Here is a 22,887-nt window from a genome sequence, read left to right on the forward strand (position 1 = left end):
GGGTCATCCCTGTAGCGAGTGTAGTAGCCCTTTAAATTCCCAGCGTATTCTGGGAAGTGTCTCCAATAGAACTCCACTTTTAATGGGCTCTAGGCTTGACTTTATCTCTTTTTGACGCCATTTAACTAAAACTAATTTATGCTAGTGTTGGCAAATGTTCCCAGTGTTAGTAATAGCTTTAGTCTTCAGTTTACTCTCAGAATTTAGCTTAGAAATTTTATAATATTTTAAATGCTTTTAAGGTGTTTTTTCATATTTTAATCTAACATTTTTAGTAATATTCTATAGGAAAGTTACTTGGAATAATTTAGTCTGCCATTATCAGAAAACTTGGGAAATCTCTTCGTGTTATATTCTAGTTTGTAATTTCCCTTTTATCAGCTGAACTTAATTGGTGGTCTAAATCTGTATATCAAGTTTTACATTTTTAATTATTATTTTTTTACTTTTATTTTTAAAAAATATTTTAGTTTTTTATTTTTTAGAGAGGGGGAGGGAAGGAGAAATAGACAATCTGTGGTTGCTTCTTGTGTGCCCCCTACTAGAGGCCTGGCCTGCAACTCAGGCATGCACCCAGACTGGGATTTGAATCAGCAATCCATAACTTCATAATCTGGTACTCAATCCTCGAAACCACACCACCCATGTCTATATTTTTTTACTTTTAGAAGCTGTATTTGTTTTTTCTTCAAGTCTACCTGATCATTTTGTCATCTTTTGTTCCTTTGTTATATTTTCAGTATCCTTTATTTCTATGATCATTAACATATTTTATATTCTGTATCCAATTATTCCAGTATCTGAGGTCTTTGTAGTGTTTAAGTTGAATTACGCTTCCTGATATTTGGCAAGCTTTTTTTTTCTTGGTGTTTTATTTCTTATATGTTTTATGAATTTTTTTTAAAAGCCATGGGCTCATTTTAATTGGAACTCTCGGAAGTCTGGTAAGTTAAGGTGTGTTTTTCTAGGGAATATTTGCACTTGGGTGTGTTTTGTGGTTTTTTAAAGCACTGGCACACCGAGATAATTTTTGAGGGTTTTTTTTTTGTTTGTTTATTGGTTTGTTTTTTGCCTCCCAGGTACTAGGAATTCCCTAAGCCCATCTGAAAGCCCTTCCTGGTCAAACATTATCTGGAGAGACTTTTCTTCCTTTACATTTATTTTTTTAAGGGTTTTATTTATTTATTTTTAGAGAGAGGGGAAGGGAGGGACAAAGAGATGAAGAGAAACATCAGTGTGTGAGAGATACACTGATTGGTTGCCTTCTGCATGTCCCCAACTGGAGACCTGGCCCACAATCCAGGCATGTGCCCTGACTGGTAATCAAACTGGTGAACTTTCAATTCACAGAATGATGCTCAATCCACTGAGCTACACTAACCAGGGCATTTCCTAACATTTAAATCCAAGCCTGAAACTTGCAAGTTTCCTGTTTCTTTGCATATGGTGGCCTTTCCTGGTTTTCCCTTTTACAAAGGGTCATGTGACCCTTTGGGGTTCCTTTCTTTTTTGTGTGTGGGTAATCTCCAGTATGTTTCCTTATGCTGCATTGTCCCCAGTTTTTATCTCTTGTCCCTATCCACAGAAACCTTCAAAACCAAAGTTGGCTGTGTTATGCATTAGCAGATACCAGAGGCACCTACTGTTAGGACTCACTTCTTTCTCTGGATTTGACTATTATTTTACTTCTCTAACTTTAGGTTATTTTATTTTCCTACCACTTCCAGCATACATTGAAAAGTCTTTCTAAACCTTTATCCAACATTCTTAAGGATTTTATCCTGAGAGGCTTTTCAGGATATCTCTTCTGCCCAGTTGCCCTAATATTTATCAAATGTAATTTTTAATATTTCTTTTATAGGATTCAGTTTAGCTGCATTTAAAAGAAACAAGCGGAAACTAGAGCTGGCAGAAAGGGTGGAAACAGATTTCATTCAACTAAAGAAAAGAAGACAATCAAGTGAAAAGGTCAGGAGGTATTTGAAATATTAATCATTAATGTATCATAATGATATTTTTAATTTATACTTAGATATACGAGCTTTAAAATAGTATGATCCAGTAGAAATATAATGCATGCCACATACATACTTTTAAGTTTTCTAGTAATTACATTTAAAAAGTAAAAAGAAATAGGTGAAATTAATTTTAATAATTTATTTAAACCAGTGAATCCAAAATATTACTTAAAAATATAACCAATGAAAAAATGATTAGTTAGCTATTAAGCTTTCTTTTTTGTATTGCCTTTTAAGCCAGTGTATTTTACTCTTCCAGCACATCTTAATAATGACACTAAATTTTCTTTGGAAATAATTTGGTCTGTATTTCTATCACATACAAATAACAGTTGAAAAAGTAGTTTACATAACAAGTTATTCCAATAATTGAAGTATGTTCTAAAACACAAATTAATTAAAATTTAATAAAATTAAAAATTCAGTATCTCATTTGACCTTACCACATTTCAAGTGTTCAATAGCTACATGTGATTGATGGCTACTGATCCAGGTCTTGAAGCTTTAGATAGTGACTCTTAACATGGCTGTTCAGGGAGTAGAGTATGTTATAAGGAAATGTGTATATTGCATTCGTGTACTTTTTTATACATTGTAATTGTAAATCTCTGTTTCTCATTGTTATACATTTTTGTTTGCATTTCACACATCAGTGTGTCATCGTGAGTCCATGTGTGGCATTTCTTAGGTGTTTGGGGGATAGAAAGAAGTTGAAAACCACAACATTCTTGCTCAGTCTCAGGCTTGTGGGTTCATTATCACAGAGTTCATGATGGTTGTCTCACATCACTTTCATTTGATGTGCTTTGACATCTTATTGATACTGGTTCATGCCTTCTGTCATAGTTTTGTATTGTTTACTTATACAAAAATGCATAATAAGTCATTTTTCATAGTGACATATTTTTCCTGTGTGTTGCCACATTGGAGAATTAATAAAAAATTTGGTCCAAATGTTTTAATTTTTTTGCCAGAGAAGAGTAGGAATTTAGGAGGAAAATAGACATTTTAATATGTAGGTCTTGGTAAGAGTGGATAATAGTGTGGTTCTGTTTCTGGCTTTTTGTGTCCCGTGTGATGTCTGAGAAAATTTAGGACTTTTGTTCTTTTAAAACCCTATGATAAAATTTGTATATGGTGAGCAATTTAATCATTTGTATAAATGTATACACCCATGTAACACATGTGCCTATTAAGGTGTAGAACATTCTGATTCCTTTGTACTTTTTCCCAGCCAATCGTAACTTCCTTACTTCTATTCTTGCCTCCCCCTTCAATCCGTACTCCACATAGCAGCCCAAAAGAACTTTGGAAAATGTGAATGAGACAGCATCGCATCTCTGCTTTTAACTTCTTGATGGCTATCTATTATGATGTGATACAGAACAACTCAGAGATGGAAAAAAGTCTCAAAGGAAGAGTCCTTCAGATAGAATGATGAATAGAGATCTCTCTGAGGGCATATAACATTTGAAGTGACATCTGAAAAAGACATGAGTTTATTCAGAGTGAGTGGAATAGAGTTCTAGGCAGAATGAACTGCATGTGCCATGGCCCTGGTAGGGATTTGGCATAGTGAAGGAATGGGGAAGAAGGTCAGTGTGCCTAAAGAATAGTGGCAAGGGGAGAATGGTGTGAGATGAAGCTGAAGATGTAGGTAGGTGCTAGCTCCTTTAAGACCTGGTAGATCGTGGCAAGGTAGATATCAGCTAGGAGATAATGACTAATGACAGCTTGGATTGTGGATGATGGGGATGGAGATGGAGAGAGATGAACACATCTAGGAGACATTTTGAGAGTTCCTGGAAAGACAGGAGTTAAGATGCTTTAGATGTTAGTAAGGAAGAGAGGAATTGAAACTTTTAGCTTTAGTAATTGACTGTTACCATATAGTGGTGTGAGGAGGCCTGGAGAAGGTATGGCTTCATGATGATAGAGGTGGGAAGTGGAAAATCAAGAACTTTCTTAGCTCATATCCCTTTAATGTACTTGGAATACCAGTACTTTCCATTTCCACCATAAAATATGTTACCTGATGTTAATAGTATCCGAAATACTTCATCTTTTAGCATGCCATGTTCATTTACTCCTTTTAGTTGAATTTTATGCCACCCAATGCCTCATTATGCTAATTATTTTATCATTATAATTACATAATTCATTAAGTGTCATATACTCTAATGAATATTGAGTTTAAAATAGTTATCTATTTAAAAACTAAGAGAGTTGTTTGTTGAAGACTAATTTATAAAAGTAGAGTTGGTTTATACAAAATTGCTATAGAATTAAGTATCATCAAACCAGGTGTAGAAGACTGAAAAAAGTCTTAAAAATCTAGACACACTCTGCATTCAGAGTATGTGTTAGTGTTTTTATGTGCTTGTTCTTTGTTAGATAAAATGAAACTTGAAATCATAGGACAATTCAGTGTTTTGTAGATTATACAAGAAGGATGATATGGAACAGTTTTTTGTGGGCCCACATTCACAGGAAAGGCTTTGGTCTCGTATGAAAAGATTGACTAACTAATGAACCTTTGTTATTTAAATAAAAGAAAATGTTTAAGGTATGTGTCTTTTTGTTGATTCCCAGAGAATTTTCAACTTTTGAAAATTTAAACCAGCCACTCATCATATTTGTTAAAGAGGACTTACCATAAAAAACTTGATATGACAAAAAGAAAGATGAACAGAAGTTTTTTACATGGGTCTGAAGCTCATGGGTCAGGAGGGAGATTCATATTTGGAAATTATTGGCAACAAAAGGAATAAATACATATGGCTGGATGAGCTCACTTAGTGAGAGTAGATAGAGGTTTGAAAACTAAACCTTAGGCCAGTTCAACATGAAGTTGGGAGGGGAAACCAGCAAAGAAAAAGAAGAGACAGCCAGTGAGGCAGTGGTACAAGCAGGAGAGTAGAGTGTCTACTAGGAAGCCAAGAAGGGAATATTTCAGTCAGTCATCATCTGGTTCAAGTGCTTCTGAGAAAACAGTAAGAGGACAGGGAACTGGCCATTGAATTTAGCACCTGGATACTGTGGACTTGGATAAGGACAGTTCCTCTGACAGAGCGGATTATAGACCAGTAGGAGGTTGATGAGGGAGAATAAGGGTAGAGATGATTCTTTTGAGAAATTTGACATGGAGTGGTGTGTGTGTGTGTGTGTGTGTGTGTGTGAGAGAGAGAGAGAAGTGTCAAGATACCAGACTATTGTCAATTAAGTTTATGAATTCAGTGAGTAATTTAACGTGAAGTTTCAGTTTCTTACTTTTGAATGCAAATAGTGATATTCTCTCCAGCAGGGCTGTTGGAAGGAACAGAAGTGATAGTGGATGTTTAAAGGCTTAGTGGCTGTCATTTACTTAGACACCATAGTCTTTGCTTTTGTAGCCTTCAGTTTTAAAGTCACTCAGCCTAAAAGAAAACTGCTACCTAGTGATTTACCCTGGGTGGAATCTTGTAATGGAGAAAGGGAAGGTGGCAGGGGAAGTAGGGAGAGGTTGGTGGAAAGTTGAATGTAGACATGATTCAAATGGAATATTTTAGATATCTTAAATGAGAGAAAAATATTTTTAATATTCAGAATATATGAACTGTAATGTATACAAAACTGTGTGTGTGACATTGACCTACAAAAATGAATAGGATCCACCCTCTTGCCTTTAGGGAATGATGCTAGTCAGAGGCTTTGTTTTGTAGGTGTATATATATAATCTTGGTGGGCCTAGAAGTAAAGATAATAAAACACGTTCCCAGAAGAAAAAGATGACCAGATAATGAACCAATTGAGCAGAAAATTATACTTTCTAAGAGGAAGCGTAGTAATTTTTAGAAATATGACAGCAAAGGCCAAACAGCTATTTTCTAAATCAACCTGTATTTAGCTTATTTCTCCCTGTCCTGTCTGTGTAGTTTAAGCATAGTTTTGGCAGCACTGACCAAGTCCTGGTGCTACTGTTTGTTGTGGCTACATAAAAGAAGCTGTGAGTTGGTTATGTAAATATAATAAAAAGAATACAGAGTTTGGTAACTTTCTTAATGTTCACATTTTCTGTTAGTTGAAGGAGATAAATATTGTTTTGAAAGGAGTAAGGGTAGACTAAATCAATATTTTGAAGCTTGAAAATAAAGTAGATAAATTCAGAAATTTTTGTTGCATTGATATGTCTTGTTTTTCTTTGAAAAAGTAATTGTGTGACATCATAATAGTAGTAGAAGAAATCAAAATTAATGCAAGAAAAATTTTAATCAGCTTGCTAACTTAATAGATTAGAGTGCTTTTGTTTTTCTTAGTCTTAGACCTTGACGTTGACATTTGACTTAGTTTAAAATAAGAATGGTTAATCCAGCTCTGGCTGGTGTGGCTCAGTTGGTAGGAACTTCCATCACAGGTTTGATTCCCGGTAAGGATGTATGCTTAGGTTGCCGGTTCACTCTTGGTTGGGGTGCATATGAAAGGCAACAGATCAATGTTTCTAACTCACACTGATATTTCTCTCCCTCTCCTAAAATTCTGGATGGCACATCTATATTTAAGGAGAGAAGGAGAGAGTGGAAAATGGGAGTGGGGAGATTAGTGCCAGATATATATAATGTCACTTTTTATCTGGAATGCAAGTCTTTCAGAATCTCCCTCAAGAAGCTTCTTCTTAGTTATTTTTTGGGGGGGGGGTGGATAGTGGAGCAGGGACACAATTTTGTCACGTGTCAGATGGGTATTCCTGGCTGCAAGGGAGCCCAGGAAATTAAGTGGGTTGTTCTAAGTACAGTATCTTGTAGGTCATGGCTTGCTGTTGGATACAATGTCCTCCCGTACAGAATAGTGATTTTGTTGTCAAAGGAGGAGGAGAGAGGTTATTAGGAGTGTAATTTGTAGTGTGTAGCATAAGTGGAGAAAGTTCTTTTTCATCTCCCTCCCCACAATTAACATGTCTCTTGTTACTACAAAACCAGTATTAGCTTAGATTGTTAATCTACACAAAAATCAAATAAAAACACATTTTGTCTTGACTTTTAGACTATATGGATTTTAAGATATAATATTAAAAAAATGATTGTGAATTTTTAGTAATTGTCTGTTCTTAGTAACTGGCATCTCTGTTTCACCCATGCTTATTTTTTGTGACTTAGAGGGAAGACATGCTAGAGAAACAAAAGATTACTATTTACTGTAGTATTGTGTGATATAAAAATAGTAGCTGTTCACTCTTCATTCCATTCCCCTCTCTAGATGGACTCATGCCTTGTATAGTAGTGTTGGACCATAAAAGTGACTGGACAAGCTGCAGCTGTGCAAAGGGGTCTAATTGTCAAAAAAAGTATGCTTGTTCTGTGACCTTTATTTTGTCAGAACATTATAAACTCTTACTGTTGGGTATAAATGCATAGATAAACTAAAAAAATAAGTAAAACTAATACTTATTTAGTACATTAATTTAAAACATTAAAAGCATTAAGAATTAAAGTGTTGTAATTCTGTGTAAAAACTTATCAAGAGTAATTTGAATATTGCTTGCTTTCTCATCGCATAATGAGCATTTTTCTATGTCATGGTGAATTTTCAAACTCCTTTTAATTTTGAATCTGCTTTCAACATTTTATTCTTCCCTCTGTCCATGTTGTAAAATACCTCCCATGGTTTCCTTACTGTCAAGTTTTTTCTATTTTTTTTTGTCACAACTACATTTCTTGTTTATGTTCATATCTTTGTCTTCACTAAGTTCCTTTGACTGTTAGTCTAGAGTCTCTTAAATGGTAGCAGTGTTGAACAGTCCCATGGTCAACCATTTCTTCTATAACTTAATATATTTCTTATTAAATTTCATTTCCAGCATTATCACTTTTCATTTCTTCATTTCCATCTTTGTTGGCCAGTTCTCTCTTTCAATGATCACTTTTCATGAACTGTCACATGGATTGATCATTGGGAGGCAAGGAGGAAGCAAGCACGGCTTCTTGCTTTACTGTCTGTGCACAGTGACCCATCACTGACAGACTTTGAAAGAAATGACATGATTTGTCACTGATCATGATGAATAGTGGTCAGTGAATGGAAGAGCTAGCAGTGAAGTTTGTACTTTATGCAATTACTCATAGTAAATATACCGTGGTAGCTGAAATGTGAAACACGTTATTGAGTGAATGCTATTCTTTAACTAAACTGCAGTAACTACAATTCATGTAGATTGAAATTAGGCAAAGTGAGGACTGTGTTTCTGTAAAGTAAGAAGAACTATTTGGCCTGTGGTTTCCTTCAACATGAGTTTTGCTTATCAAGTATTCATTGCGCAGTTTTGCATGCCCCTCTGTTTTTGTAATTTCTACAGATTGGCTTCTGGATCTCTCCTGGCTATATTGCCATGGACTCTTGTTGTTAGAACATTTATCAGTAATTTTTGTGGTGTATGTGATTAAGTGATGACATGTTTTAAATTTATTTATTTTTGCTTTGTTTTGATACAGAAATAAAATCTTCATTATATTTGAGTAAAGAAACCTTTATTTTGGAATGAAGTGGTTAACTGGCCAATTGCTGTTCTCAGCTTATGCCACAGGACTAACTGAGTTGCTACAAAGAGGAGATGCTCACATTGGGAAAACAAACAGACTCAATTCACACTGTAATCTAGATTTCATAAATATCAGTTTCAAACAGCTAGCCCTGGATATTACCGGAGGGACTCTTTTATTCTTAGAGTATTAAAAGAGGTTGGGGGTATTGTTTGATCTCAACATTTTTGATGTTCAGGCCTTTTTTTCCTCTTCATTTTTCACAAGCATATTGTTGAAATAGTTTCCATGTCTTTTTCTTTAATAACAGATTTTAAAGTTGAATGTACATAGAATTCTTTGCCTCCTCCCACCACTTTTATGAAGTAATTTAAGTTTTCAATTAATTTCATTGGTTTTTAGGTAAAGCAGTTCTTGCATAGGACGGTGAAATAAAGGATAATCAGATCTTTACCTTTTGTGAATATCTTTCATTCTTTAACTTCTAATGAACAAGTTTAGAAAATTTTGCAATGTTTATACAGTGTCGTGTGTTCAAAACCACTCTAAAGACATGCTACAACTTTTAATTTTGTGTTCCTTAGCCACCATATAGGGACATCAAATTGGCCACATGTTTCATAAAGGAAATGTTGGGCCTTGCTTTGTGTGCTTCATATAAATATATTCTATTCTTTTGAAGTATATTGTGGGTAACATTTTTTCCTTTTATCCACCATCTTGAAATTATTATGTAAACGCTTAACTGTATCATACTAAATCACTGTATTTTTTGGGTGAGAGGTGGGTTAAGATCAAAGAAAATAAATGCACAGAAAAACAACATGTTTTCCTCAGATTTTTCTATTTGTACTTGTGTACATGTCTGTGCATTATGCGTGCAGGGAAAGAAGTAATTAGTCTTTTATAGACATTTACTTAGTCTGGGGTTTTGTCCTGTTTCTGAAGAAGATGGTTAATACGTAGATATATGAGTAAATGGGAGTATTTTCTTTGACTTCTTTTTTACAAAAAGAAATATACTTTATATATTTGTTTTTAAATACAACTGAACATTCATACTGTAAAATGATATCTTCCGCATGAAATGATTTCTTTGAATCGTGAATAATACTTTTAAAATACATTTGCCTCACCTAAGAGTACCTTGATTACTGAATAAGCCTATAGAATTTACATGTACATAACTAGGTAGGTTAATGACTTAAATAAATGTATTACTAGATTTACCACAAAGTCATTCGTTTAGATAGGTTATGGAGTCTGAAGATCAGCATTTGTTTGCAGTATAACTTGGTGGGAATTTTAAAAAATGTCTTTGGTTTGTAGTACTTCATGTAACTTACCAATTACCGAATTCCAGAAATTTCAACCCTTGATAGCTAAACCCTCCCCCGCCTTTTTAGGAGAAGTATCTAAGTTTTCATACAAAGATTTAATAGCTAGTAAGTTGGGTTTTTTCTCAAGTCTTCCTTAAACTCATACTAAGTTGTGCCATTCATATATATATATATATATATATATATATAAATAAAATGTATGTATGTATATATACTGAATCTAAAGTTGTAAGTGTGATAAGATGGAAGCAAGATTGAGCAGTTAATAAATCTTAACTGCTGTCTTTATTTCATAATGAAAGTAACCTGTTATAAGTTGACGTCAGATATTGTCTTATAAATCATTTCTCAATTTATAGTATTGAACAGGTCTGTAGAACTTCCTTTAAATTTTAGTGTTTAACAGAATCAGTGGAGGGAGAAAAGAACATTTTTCAATTATCATTATAACAGTCCCAGATGATCTTGTGTATTATGTAGAAATCACTATACTGTAGCTTTTCTAACAGGAAATACCTCTAGTGAATGGAATTCAATTGGGACTACAGATAGAAGCCTTCCCACCTAGGAATTGGCTCAGACCGTGATGTTAAGAGCATCAGATTCTAATTCAGAAGTGTTAAATACCTTCTCATAGAATGTTAACATGCATTAATGACCAGAGTTGACCCATCACATAGTGTTGCTGACACTTAGAGCTAATAAGACCAGTAGATTAAACCAATGCATGAAAAGACAAATGTGTATATATACACACACACAGGAAATATCAATAACAAGGATGTTTTATGATCAGAAGATAAGAACTGATACTTAATCAGGTTGAAGGAAAACAGTCTTTAAGGGCTTGATTGGGCCACTTATGCTCTAATCAGCTTAGATTTTGAAGAAATAGTTAGATGCCAGGAACTATTTTAGAATTCAAGACCTGAGGCTAGGATTACTTAAGGAGTGGAGGGAATAGTACAGGCTGAGAGTGGACTAGGACTTCTAGTCTAGGTCTGCCATTGACTACCCCAGAAACATTGGATCAGCATGGAACCTGTCTAGACTTTACTTCCCTTAGCAATGAAGTCAGCATACTGGGCCAGATAATTACCATTGTTCTTTCCAGTTTGATAATTTTCTAATATATTATAATTGGCAATGTGGAGTTTATCCAAACCCTCTTTGTCCTCTGATTAAGAGATTCTTTATTCTAGTGTATCCTAAACCTGCCTGACCATTAGATTCACCTGCAGAGTTTTACAACTACAAGTTCTTAGTCTCTGCTCTCAATACACTGCATCAGAATATTCAGGGATGGGTAAGATATTGGGCCATCATTTGAGAATCATTGCTTTGTTCTGCCTAATATGTCACAGTGGGCCTGGAATAGCACCCTCCTAATAATTATTGTTTAAATGAACACAGTGTTCTAGAGGAGTTGGGAATCACATGATCGCATTCAGTTAATAATTTTATATTACCTTTCACTCAGTTAGCTGTCTTCTGGGTAAACTGGAACTCTTCTCCTTGCTCTAGAGCACAGGTGGCAAACACAAGGCCTGTGGGCCGAATCTGGCCCTCCACCTTGTTTTATCCAGCCTGGCACCTTGTTTCTGCCCAGTGGCAGTGCTAAGCTCCTTGACCCTAGTTAAGGAGTAGTTACATTTATACAGCCCTAAAATTACATTCGGCCCTTTGAAGGCAACTTTGAGGCTGATGCGGTCTTCTGTGAAAATGAGTTTGACAACCCTGCTTGTTTCTAGGTCATTGTTCTTGTCCACAGGAACCCAACACATAGCACCCGTTCAATGAGACTTTGTGTGAATAGATGAATCTAAATTTATATTTTTGCCCCCCTTTTCATTCCCTCAACTGTTCCAGTTGCTTATTATATATTTTTACTTCTCAGACTCATCAAAACCTAACTTAGCATGTCTAGATTTAAGCTTCTTCATTCTATCCTGGATGACTGCAGTAGCATTCTAACCCACGTGCCCACAACTGCTGTTGCCCCTTCTAGTCAGTTCTATACACAGCATTTGTGGAATCATTTAAAAGTGCAACTTGATTTTGTCATGCCCCTGTTTAAACTCTTCAGTCAGTTCCAGCTGCTCTTAAGAAGAAAGTATAACTCCTCAACAGAGCACGTAGGACTAGACAGGCACAGGTGCCAGTCTTTCTTTCTAATCTTGTGCTCTCTTACTCTTATTCTGGGTCATAGTTTGTAAAGATTCTTCCAGAGTTAAGGCCTGTTATTCCAGATCCCAGGAATATTGCCTCTCCTCCTTCCATTTCTCATTTTGAGCTGTCATACTGCTCTAACTGCTTTTCTTAGTGTGGTTATTTTGTTACCTAAAGGGTAGCTGACCCTTAGTGGGCTTGCCTAGGTTCTTGACTTTGTACAGGAAAGATTTTACAACACAAGTTCAGGTGACTTTTGAGAGTACATTTATTAAAACTGGGGGCAGTAAAACAAGGAAGGGTTTAGGATAGAGGAAGCAACAGGAGAGCCTAAGTGGGGTTGCTTTGGCTCTCTGGAAGTGTTAATGGCAGGCTACTTTAGTTCACTGCAAAGTCAGAGGAAAGTGGGCCTTGGAAACATGTTCAGGGGCTTAGTTTGGGATGAGTTGCTTCTGCCCATGGCTCTTTTGGCCACTATCCTTGTGGGGTCCCTTAGAATTTAGGAGATGCATGCCTGTTGGGGAAGAAGACTGGCTAGGGGAAGGGAGAGGTAAGGGTGTGCTCCTGGGAGGGAGAGTGTGCATGGGAACTTCAGTTTGAGGGTTTTTAAAGGCTGGGAGTCTAGGGGAGGTATTAGGGGTGGATCTCAATAGAATATTCATTAGCTTTATGCTGATGTGCCAAAATGAGCTTTATTCTCTTAATTTCATCTGTCCTTAGGTGTGGTTGGCAAATGGCACTGATTGGATTTCTGTTATCTCCTTGAGTAGGGTGATTTTAGCTATTTACCCTCTGGTTGGAGAGAAGTGTAAACCAAGGGTCCTTGGTTTAGGGAAGATAGGATTTACTAGAAGGCTGAAAACTGCATGGTATCTAGATTAACCAGATGGCTGCAAACTGTTTGTTTAACTGGGTTTCTCAGTTTCCCTATTCTGCCTGTCCTGGCTTACTAGCCTGTCTGGATTTGATGTCCTTCTCTTTTAATACAGTGCAGGTTCCCTGAGGACAGGGTTTATATGTCTTTCAGCATGGTTTCTCAGCTTGGCATATACTAAATGCTCAGTAAACATTTGTTTAATGAATACATGTACTGTATTCATTATTATTATTTTCTATTTGTTTCTTTTTGGTATATTTACTAACATCAAGACCATACCTTTTCACCCATGATGGTTATATGGTGATTGTATCTTCAAAACTGGCTTCTCTGTCTGCTTCTAGCCTTTTTATGTTTCTCTTTAATCCTGTGTATTATCTCAAGATACATTTCCTTAAAACTATCTGCATTGGTCATGTGGTTTTCCTGGAATAAACTTTAATAGAATTTTTAATGTCTGTAGATTAAAACCCAAACTTTAAAAAATTTTTTTTAAATGATTTACTTATTTTTAGAGGGAGGGAAAGGAGGGAGAAGAAGAGGGGGAGAAACATCAATCTGTTGTCTCTCTCATGAGCCCCATCCAGGGACCAGGCCACAACCCAGGAATGTGCCCTGACCAGGAATCAAACTGGCAACCTCTTGCTTTGTGGGATGATGCTCAACTAACTGAACCATGCTGGTCGGGGCATAAAACCTAAATGTTTTAGCCTAACTTCATGAGCCCTCTTCTAACCTGGACCCAAACTACTTTTCCATTATTTCTTTTTTTGGACTAACCTTTTTCTCTTGCTGAGTACATTTTTCTATTGATTTTTCATGTATTTGCTGAAAATTCTCACTTCTCAGTGTTTGCTTATGTTTCTTTCCCTTCATAGAATAAATAATAATAACGAAATACCAGGCACTTAATCTGACTACTGAAATTCTAATCCAAGTCTTCTTTAAGGACCAGCTCAAATGCCACTCAGATAAGAACATATATGTCTCTTCTACTTTAGTATATGTAATGAATATTCAATTTAGTAAGAGCATGTTGAATTATCTATTTTATATGTTTGCCATTTTGAGATTACTGTGTGTGGTTATTTTATCATATTTCTGTGTACTCATGAAGGCATGAACAATTTAAAAAAAATTTTTTTTTATCCTTGGTACAGTGGCTAGAAAAGGGCCTTCAATCAGTAAACATTATTAACTTAAAATATGAGTATTTAATTGATGATTTTAATACTGATTTTGAGAGAGAAACATATGTTATTTTTTAATTGTAAGTCTTGTGGTCTTTCAAGGTAAGTTGGAATCTATTATTTAAGTGCTTCAAACATGTTAGTCCAAAACTATGTTTCACTTTTAACAATAAACTTGTGTCTGAGGATATAATGAAAGAAGAGAGTTAGTTTATCTGACATATTACTGTTGTTGCACTTCTTCAATGTTGTAGAAATCTAAAGAGACTATATATATTAGTAAATGAGGGAAATGATTGTCAGGGAATATCTTAGAAACAACCACAAATCTCATCTGACCATTCCAAATAGGTGAGTCAGGAAGTCCCCACAAGGGGGCGTGCCCATCTAGAGAAACTTGACCATGTCTCTTTCCTGTTAATGCAGGTAAAGTGGCTGTTTTACAAATATACTTCCAGATCATGTCTTATATTCTAGGAAAAAGAATGGATCCTCACTACAACAAGAATTTCTACCCATTTTTTAACACATGTTTATTGTGGCTGTATGATTTTCCAAGGAGGGAGAGGGGACAGAATGGAAATGGAGATTGCCTTAACAAGCTAAGACAAGCTTATGAAGCTTGTGATTATGCTTTTTTTTCTTTTCTTTTTTTCCCTGTGTTGAGAGTATTTTAACTTCACAAGTATTGTCATCTCTTCTGTGGTCATTTAGGGTCATTTGCCCAATGAATAGGCACTGCTTCATTTTCATTGCTCCATTGATCTGTATGGTCTGAGGTTATGAGGAAGTCACCTTGAGGAGTGCACAGGCTTTGAGTGATGTTTCCACCAGAGGTCATGGCCTCAAGGGATCTTTGTTCTATTTTTTTTCCCAGTACCTATTTTATCTTTGACATAAACATTATCACAAGCAAACATTTACTGAATGCTTGTTATGTACAGGTTTTTAAGTAGGTTTTAGGGAGTAAACAGAGCATCTAGCATCTAGGCCTTGACCATTATATTTGGTCCAGGGGAATTAAACAACAAACGGAAATAATACCATTTGGTATGTACAAGAATGAAACCACCAATGAGAGCTACAGAAATTACCATATTTTGCCATGTATAATGCACATTTTTTGCCCAGATTTTTGTTGGAAAAATAAGGATGTGCATTATATTATACATGGGTAGTACTAATTCTGTTTCTATATAAATGTTTTTAATTCTTTTCTTTATGCATATGTGTTAAAAGTGTAACTCCAGAAAGCAATAACAATATCCATATGCAAAATAATACCTGGAATGTGATCATTGGTTTTGTTTCTAAATACAAATAAATACAAATTTGAATTAAAAAATTAAAATGAAAATTTTTTTCCTGGAAGTTTGGGCCAAAAACATGGGTGTGCTTTACACACAGCAAAATACAGTAACAGGATGGAGAAATCACTTTAAGCTCACTAAGTTTTTCATGGTAGGCTTTATGTAAGAGGTGGAATTTAAGCTGAATCTTCAATAAAGGTAGGAGATAGATGTCTAAGTGGACAGAAAGCAGAAGTAACTGCTAGGTTTAGAAATCCATGAGCAGATGAGCTTGGTTGCATTATAGAGTTTCTGCAGGATGATGGTGTCAAACTCAAATGCTTATGGGGGCCAGACAGGTGCCCTGCATGTGTGAGCCAGTCTGAAGAGGTGGAGCTGCTGATGATACATGTTCCATTTTAAGGTGTTCAAAAAACAAAATGTGTAACACCAAAAATATGTTGCTGGTCAAACCAAACTCTGGTTTTGGCAGCTCATTATCTTTGTGAAGATATGACAGTTGATAAAATTCAACTGTGCACAGAATTTAGCAAAGTAAAATAGACTACAGAGGAATTAGGTCCATAGCTGTCTGATCACCGAGTTACTGATCAGGGATATGAAGCTGCTGTTCGGGGTGGCTAAATGTTTGTCTACTTTCATTCATGCTAACTGTACTTAGAAGCTAATGAGAATATTTTGAAGTATATATGAATGAGGCCTATCCTGATGGCTAGTTCATTAAATATAGGCTTTTGAAACTGGGAGTCTCTGAAGACATTATTGAAGTTAATTTAAATGACATTAGAATTTCTAGGATATAGTTCTATTATAATTAATTTAGATTGCATCTTATATCCTAGAATATACTTGGCTCCTTCTCTGCTGTTCTTTGTAATTTTTGATATATGACTATTTTCAAGTAAGATCTTAAACAATTGAGGAATAAAATGAGAAAAAAATATATACTGACTTTTCTTTTTTCTTTTTCATGTGATTATCTTTAGTAGTTTTGTATTTATGGCTTTGAAATAACTTCTGTTTTTGTGAGTATATATTTAATTATACAGTTAGATAGATATTGCTGTACTTTAAAATCACATCAAATAAAGTAACTTATTACTGTGTTATTAAAGTCTATGTCACATATTGTTCTTCAATCTGGAGAGGATCGAATTTAAATCCAGGTGAAATGACCCACTTCAATTGTCATGGTGTTTCACTGACAGGAATAGACTCCAGATTGTCCCAGTTACCTTTTATTCCTTTATCTGTTATTCCCCACTGCTTTAAGACTCAGTTCAAAGACCAGTGGAGCTCTGGTATTTAAAAGAAAAAGTGTAATTTTATCCAGAGAAGGTAAATGTATGCCCTGAAATGAAAGAAAGACCAGAGGTCCAGACCACGACCAGGTGTTCCTGAAAAGAGCCAAATTGGACAACTAAATTGAAAAAGGTTGCCTGCTTTTATTAAAGAGACTTTATTGCTGTCTATTTAATTAGTAAGGTCTTAGCTCATGTATGTATGTGTTTTTTAATCTGCCCAGGTAATGAAGTTCATAGCCTATTAGTGAGTATGCTGGTAGCATGTTGTGCTATCTCTGTCATTAAAGTACTATGATATATGTACCTGTATCAAGTGAAATTGCCATATTATCTTGATTTTCTTCTTTTCCCTTGAACACATTTCCCAGACTGTGATGACTGAGTTTAAGATAGTGAAGGATGATGACCAGCTCTTGAGTAGCAAAGGCAAAGTTAAACCTAAAGCATAGTATGGGTATTACTCATTTAGAGTTCAAGAAACTGAATTGGTGCCCTGGCTGGTGTGGCTCAATGGACTGAGCACTAACCTGCGAACCAAAGGGCTGCTATTTTGATTTTCAGTCAGGGCACATGCCTGGGTTGTGGGCCAGGTCCCCAGTAGGGTGCATGCGAGACGCAACTACACATTGATGTTTCACTCCCTCCCTTTCCTTTTCTAAAAATAAGTAAAATCTTTTAAAAAAAAAAAAAAGAAGACTGAATTGGTCAGTCAAAAATGAAAATGTGATCTGGTGCCAGATGACCTAAGAGGATGGGAGAATGGTAAAGAAGTGTTAGCAAAAGAAATATCCAATGGAGGACTATGTGACCAATATCAAGACAAACTTTCTTTATAGATAAAGTGAGAGGTTTGGCAATAAGAGCCTTAGAAGTGTGTTTTCAACAGTAAACCAAAGGGCATGTAAAACTTCCTGAAATAAAGAATACTCCCTTATTGTGAGAAATGAATATGGACTTTAGTTGGGTTATTATGGGGACCAACCAAAGATTTCACAGCGGTTGTTTAAGGACATACTTTAGGGAAAGAATGTATTTAGGAATGCAAGAGCATTATGTTAGGGAAGATCTAAATATGAAATAATCAGAGAGAAACATGAGGTAATAGGAAAACTACATTAGGTAGGCTGAGATTGGATCATGCATGTCAACTGAAAAAAATTGAACAAGAGGTAGTCTCAGAGGGCACGAAGTCTGATTAATGAGATTCAATTAAAAACGTTTATGACACTTCGTTAGTTGTGCCTTACAGGTAGATGAGGGACAACACAAGCTACAAAAGATCCCAGAACAGGCCAGAGTATAGAGTCCTAGAGGAGAGAACTGTACAAGGGTCTCTTATGTGGTTGGGAAGTCAGCCATTCAGAAAAATTTTCTAGAGTTATTTAGGCCATAGGACTTGAAGAAGGGCACTATTTTGATGTGTGGTAGTAGTGTGGGGAGCCACATTTGCCATGAACAAAGTGAGAGTGTGGCAGGAATGACAGTTTCTATTACTCCAGAGTCAAGGCTCATGCTGGCAGAGAAGGCGGGAGGGCTGAGCCTTTGCTGAGATTTAGGTGACACAGAGAAAATTATTGCCTATCAGATTTAACTCATTAGTTCATTCAACAAGTAGTTTTTTTACAGAACCAATTTTGCCTTTTTCCCATCTATGTAGTATTTATTTCTTTTTCCCTGATTTTTTATTGTTTCTTTGTTTTCTCCTTTCTGTTTGCATTTATCTTGTTCTCTAACTTCTTTAGTTGGACACTTAGCCTATTAATTTTTGTTCTTTTCTAATATCGACATTTTGGGGTATAAAATTTCCTGTAAGTACCACTTTTGCTGTATCCCATGAGTACAGAAATATATTTTTATTATCAATCATTAAGTATTTTTGTTTCTATTTAGATTTTTTGTTTGATCCATAAGTTACTTAGAAGCTTTTTTTTACTTCCCAAATTGTGTTTATTTTTTTGAATCCTATTTAATTGTATTATAGTTGGAGGGTATATTCTGTTTGATAGTATTTCTTGAATTTGTTATGATTTAGTTTGTGGTTTAGTGTATGATCAGTTTTTGTAAATATTTATACATGTTTGAAAAGAATGTTTCCTCTCTAATTGTTGGGAACATTTTATGAATTCCCATTTAATCAAGCTTTCTAATGTACTATTGTACTGGGTCTTCTATTTCTTACTGATAATTGAGAGAAATGTGTTGAAATATCTCATTAGAAGGTATGGTATGTTAATTTCTCCTTATTGCTCAGTTTTTGCTATTTTAGGCTATCTTTGATGGTTTGAAATCTGTAGAATTTTGTTATGGTGTGATTTTATAATTAATGCTATAATCCAGATACATTAAAGCCCCTTTAAAGCATAGTGAACCCACTTTACTTACATTTTGAGCTAAAAATATTTGTTAACTTTTGTTGAGTGATTTAGGGAATAAATAACAATTTTTATGTAATATAAAATGTTCTTTGTTGTATGTATGTTTGGCACTAATTTGTATAGTACTGCAAAGGTATTTAATGCATATTTACTAAGCAAAGGAAATAAAGCATTTTTAAAGTATATTTTATTGATTATGGTATTATAGTTGTCCCAGCATTTTTCCCTTTTGCCCCCCTCTGTCCAGTATGCCTCTTCCCTGCAACAATAATCCCCCTGCCTTAGTTCATGGCCATGGGTTATGCATATACATTCTTTGGCTTCTTCATTTCCTATACTCTCTTTAACATTCCCCTGTCTACTTTGTACCTACCACTTATGCTTCTTATTCCCTGTACCTTTTCCCCTATTCTTCCCCCCTACCCCTCCCTGCCGATAACCTTCCATATGGTCTCCATATCTATGATTCTTTTCCTGTTCTAGTTGTTTGTTAGTTTGTTTTTGTTTTTTAGATTCAGTTGTTGATTTAACAAAACTTGTGAGTTTGTTGTCATTTTACTGTTCATATTTTTTATCTTCTTTTTCTTAAGTAAGATAAAACATTTCATATAACATGTTTTATATGACATGTTACGAAATGTAACATGTCATATAATAAGGGCTTGGTGATGATGAACTCCTTTAGCTTTACCTTGTCTGTGAAGCACTTTATCTGCCCTTTTCTAAATGATAGCTTTACTGGATAAAGTAATGGTGGTTGTAGGTCTTGCCTTTCATAACTTGGAATACTTTCCAGCTCCTTCATTTGAGAAATCAGCTGCTTGTGTTATGGTAAGTCCTTTGAGGTAACTATCTCCTTTTCTCTTGCTGCTTTTAAGATTCTCTCCTTATTTTTAATCTTGGGTAATGTAATTCTGATGTGTCTTGGTGTCTCTTTCCTTGGGTCCAATTTCTTTGGGACTCTGCAAGCTTCCTGGACTTCCTGGAAGTCTATTTGCTTTGTCAGGTTGGGGGAGTTCTCCTTCCTTTCTTTTTCAAATAACTTTTGAATTTCTTGTTCTTCCTCTTCCTCTGGTACCTCTATGATTTGGATGTTGGAACATTTAAAGTTGTCCCAGAGGTTCCTAATCCTCTCATTTTTTCGAATTCCTGTTTCTTCGTTGATTTCTGGTTAAATGTTTATTTCTTCCTTCTGGTCCAAACCGTTAATTTGAGTCCTGGTTTCCTTCCCTTCATTGTTGGTTCCCTGTATATTTTTTTTTATTTCCCTTTTTGTAGCCTTCACTCCTTCCTGTATTTTGGCAACCATACTCAACCATTTCTGTGAGCATCCTGATTACCAGTGTTTTGAACTCTGCATCTGATGTGTTGGCTATCTCTTTATCCCTTAGTTGTATTTTTTCTGGAGCTTTGATCTGTTCTTTCATTTGGGCCATTTTTATTTTTGTCTTGGTGTGCCTGTTACATATGAAGGGGCAGAGCTTTAGGTATTCGCCAGGGTGAGGCAACCCATGTCACTTTGTTGTTTTTTTGCTGTAAGTGGGGGAGGAGTGTGAGAGGGAGCAATGCTGCTTATTCAGCTCTCTGCTGGATTTCAGTCACCTCTTCCAGTACCTACGAGGAATTTGGCTCTTCTGGTGCTGATTCCCAGGTGGGTAGATTGTGTATGTTCTAGGACCCTGTGAGTCTCTCCAGCAAATTCTCCTGTGTGGCTGGGAGTTTCTCCTACCGCCACAACCCTCATAGGTTTTTTTTGAGTCAAAGGTTTTATTTCCCATGCTGGAATCCTGGGTTGTGTGGTCTGTCTCCTGCCCCAGTTGTTCCTCCCAGTTTATCCATTCCGCTAGGCGCCGCCTTGCCCAGTACGCCAGCGGCTGCCTTGCTGGGAGCCCTCTGTGTCCCGGCTGCCCATCGTTACCCCTACTACTGGCCTGGATGAATGTTTCTTTAATTTCCTTGGTTGTCAGACTTTTATACAGTTTGATTTTCTGTCAGTTCTGGTTGTTTTTTTGTTTTTAAATTTGTTGTTGTCCTTTTGGTTGTGAGAGGAGGCACAATGTATCTACCTATACCTCCATCTTGGCTGGAAGTCTTAAAACATTTTTTAAGAATAAACATCTTGACAGCAGTTTTCACGAAACCTCATTTATAGCAATGTGCACCGGAAGGGTGACTTTTCCTGTCTCTTTTTAAAAAATCTTAACACCTGTTATTAGAGCTCTGTGCCCAGTTTGAGAGCATAATTCTAAAGGTTTTAACAAATTTAGGCATGAGGCATACTAAGAAGATTAAAATATTTTGGTGGAAAAAGATTTAGGAGAAGGATTATTTAGTTTGAGAAAAGGGAAAAAGGTAACCAACCTAACATGTGTAGATCTGAACATTTCTAGCTTTTATAATTTATTAAAATTTATATTTTTATTTGGGCAGAGTATTATTAAAATTTTTTATTTTTCAATTACATTTGACTTTGAACATTGTTTTATATTAGTTTCAGGTATACAGAATAATGGTTAGACAGTTACAAAATTGTGATCCCCCGAAAACTACCTGTCACCGTACACAGTTATTACAGTATTATCGACCGTATTCCCTATGCTGTCCTTTACATCCCTGTGTCTTTTTTATAACTACCAATTGGTATTTCTTAATCTCTGCACCTTTTTCACTACACCACCAACCTCCCTCCCCTCTGGCAACTATTAGTTTGTTCTCTGCATCTGTCAGTCAGTTTCTCTTTTGTTTGTGTGTTTGTTTTGTTCTTTATTCCACATAAGTGAAATCATATGGTATCTGTCTTTGTCTGACTTATTTCACTTAGGATAATACTTTCTAGGTCCCTAAGTGTTGTAGCAAATGGAAATATTTCATTCTTTTTATGAATAAGAAATATTCCATTTTATATCTGTTATATACATTCACGTGTGTGTGTGTGTGTGTGTGTGTGTGTGTGTTTACCCACTTGTCTACTGATGGGTACTTGAGTTGCTTCCACATCTTGGCTTTTGTAAATAATGCTACAGGTGAACTTAGAGGTGCATACACCTTTTCAAATTAATGTTTGGGGTTTCTTCAGAATATACCCTGAAATGGAATTGCATATTGTACATCTGTTTTAATTTTGAGGGGAAGCTCCACATGTTTTTCATAGTGGCGGCACCAGTGTGTATTTTCATTAGCAGTGCAAATGGTTATCTTTTCTCCACATCCTCACCAGCAGTTGCTGTTTGTGCATTTATTGGTGTAGTCATCTTGACTGGTGTGAGATGATATCTTGTTGTGACTGTAATCCTTTAATGACTCTATCATTAACAAATATCATCTATTATTTAGTAGGTTTTCTTCTGGTTTTGTTGATGGTTTTCTTTGTAGTGTAAAACCTTTTTAGTTTAATGATGTCTCATTTGTTTATTTTTTCTTTTTTTCTTTTGCCTGAGGGGATTTTTTAGAAAAAATATTGCTAACAGAAATGTCCATGTTTACTGCCTATATTTTCTTCTAGGAGGTTTATGATTTCGAGTTTTACATTTAAGTCTTTGATTGTTTTTAGTTTATTCTTGTTTTTAGCGTAAAAATATGGTCTAGTGTCATTTTTTTTTGCATGTGTCTGTCCATTTTTCCCAGCATCATTTATTGAGTAGATTGTGTTTACCCCATTGTATGTTTTTGTCTTCTTTGTTATATAGTATTGTGCATATAGGCGTGGGTTTATTTATGCACTCTCTATTCTGTTACACTGATCTATGTGTCTGTTTTTATACTAGTACCATGCTGTTTTGATTACCATAGTCT

The 22,887-nt window shown here is 35.5% G+C and overlaps 1 protein-coding gene across 8 annotated transcripts in view; it reads left to right on the forward strand.

The window, feature by feature from the left end:
- Positions 1 to 22,887, forward strand: part of TASP1 (taspase 1) — a 307,997-nt gene that overhangs the window by 118,075 nt on the left and 167,035 nt on the right. For all 8 annotated transcript variants that reach the window (XR_004899340.1, XM_028523961.2, XM_036009562.1 and 5 more), the window contains one exon: positions 1,862 to 1,968. Coding sequence is in view for 7 of the 8 variants with exons in the window: in XM_028523961.2 (XP_028379762.1) it covers positions 1,862 to 1,968 (107 nt within the window). In the remaining variant the exon portion in view is untranslated. The remainder of the gene's footprint in view (positions 1 to 1,861; positions 1,969 to 22,887) is intronic.

The sequence above is a fragment of the Phyllostomus discolor genome, chromosome 9 (genome assembly GCF_004126475.2).
Source record: "Phyllostomus discolor isolate MPI-MPIP mPhyDis1 chromosome 9, mPhyDis1.pri.v3, whole genome shotgun sequence".
Taxonomy (NCBI): domain Eukaryota; kingdom Metazoa; phylum Chordata; class Mammalia; order Chiroptera; family Phyllostomidae; genus Phyllostomus; species Phyllostomus discolor.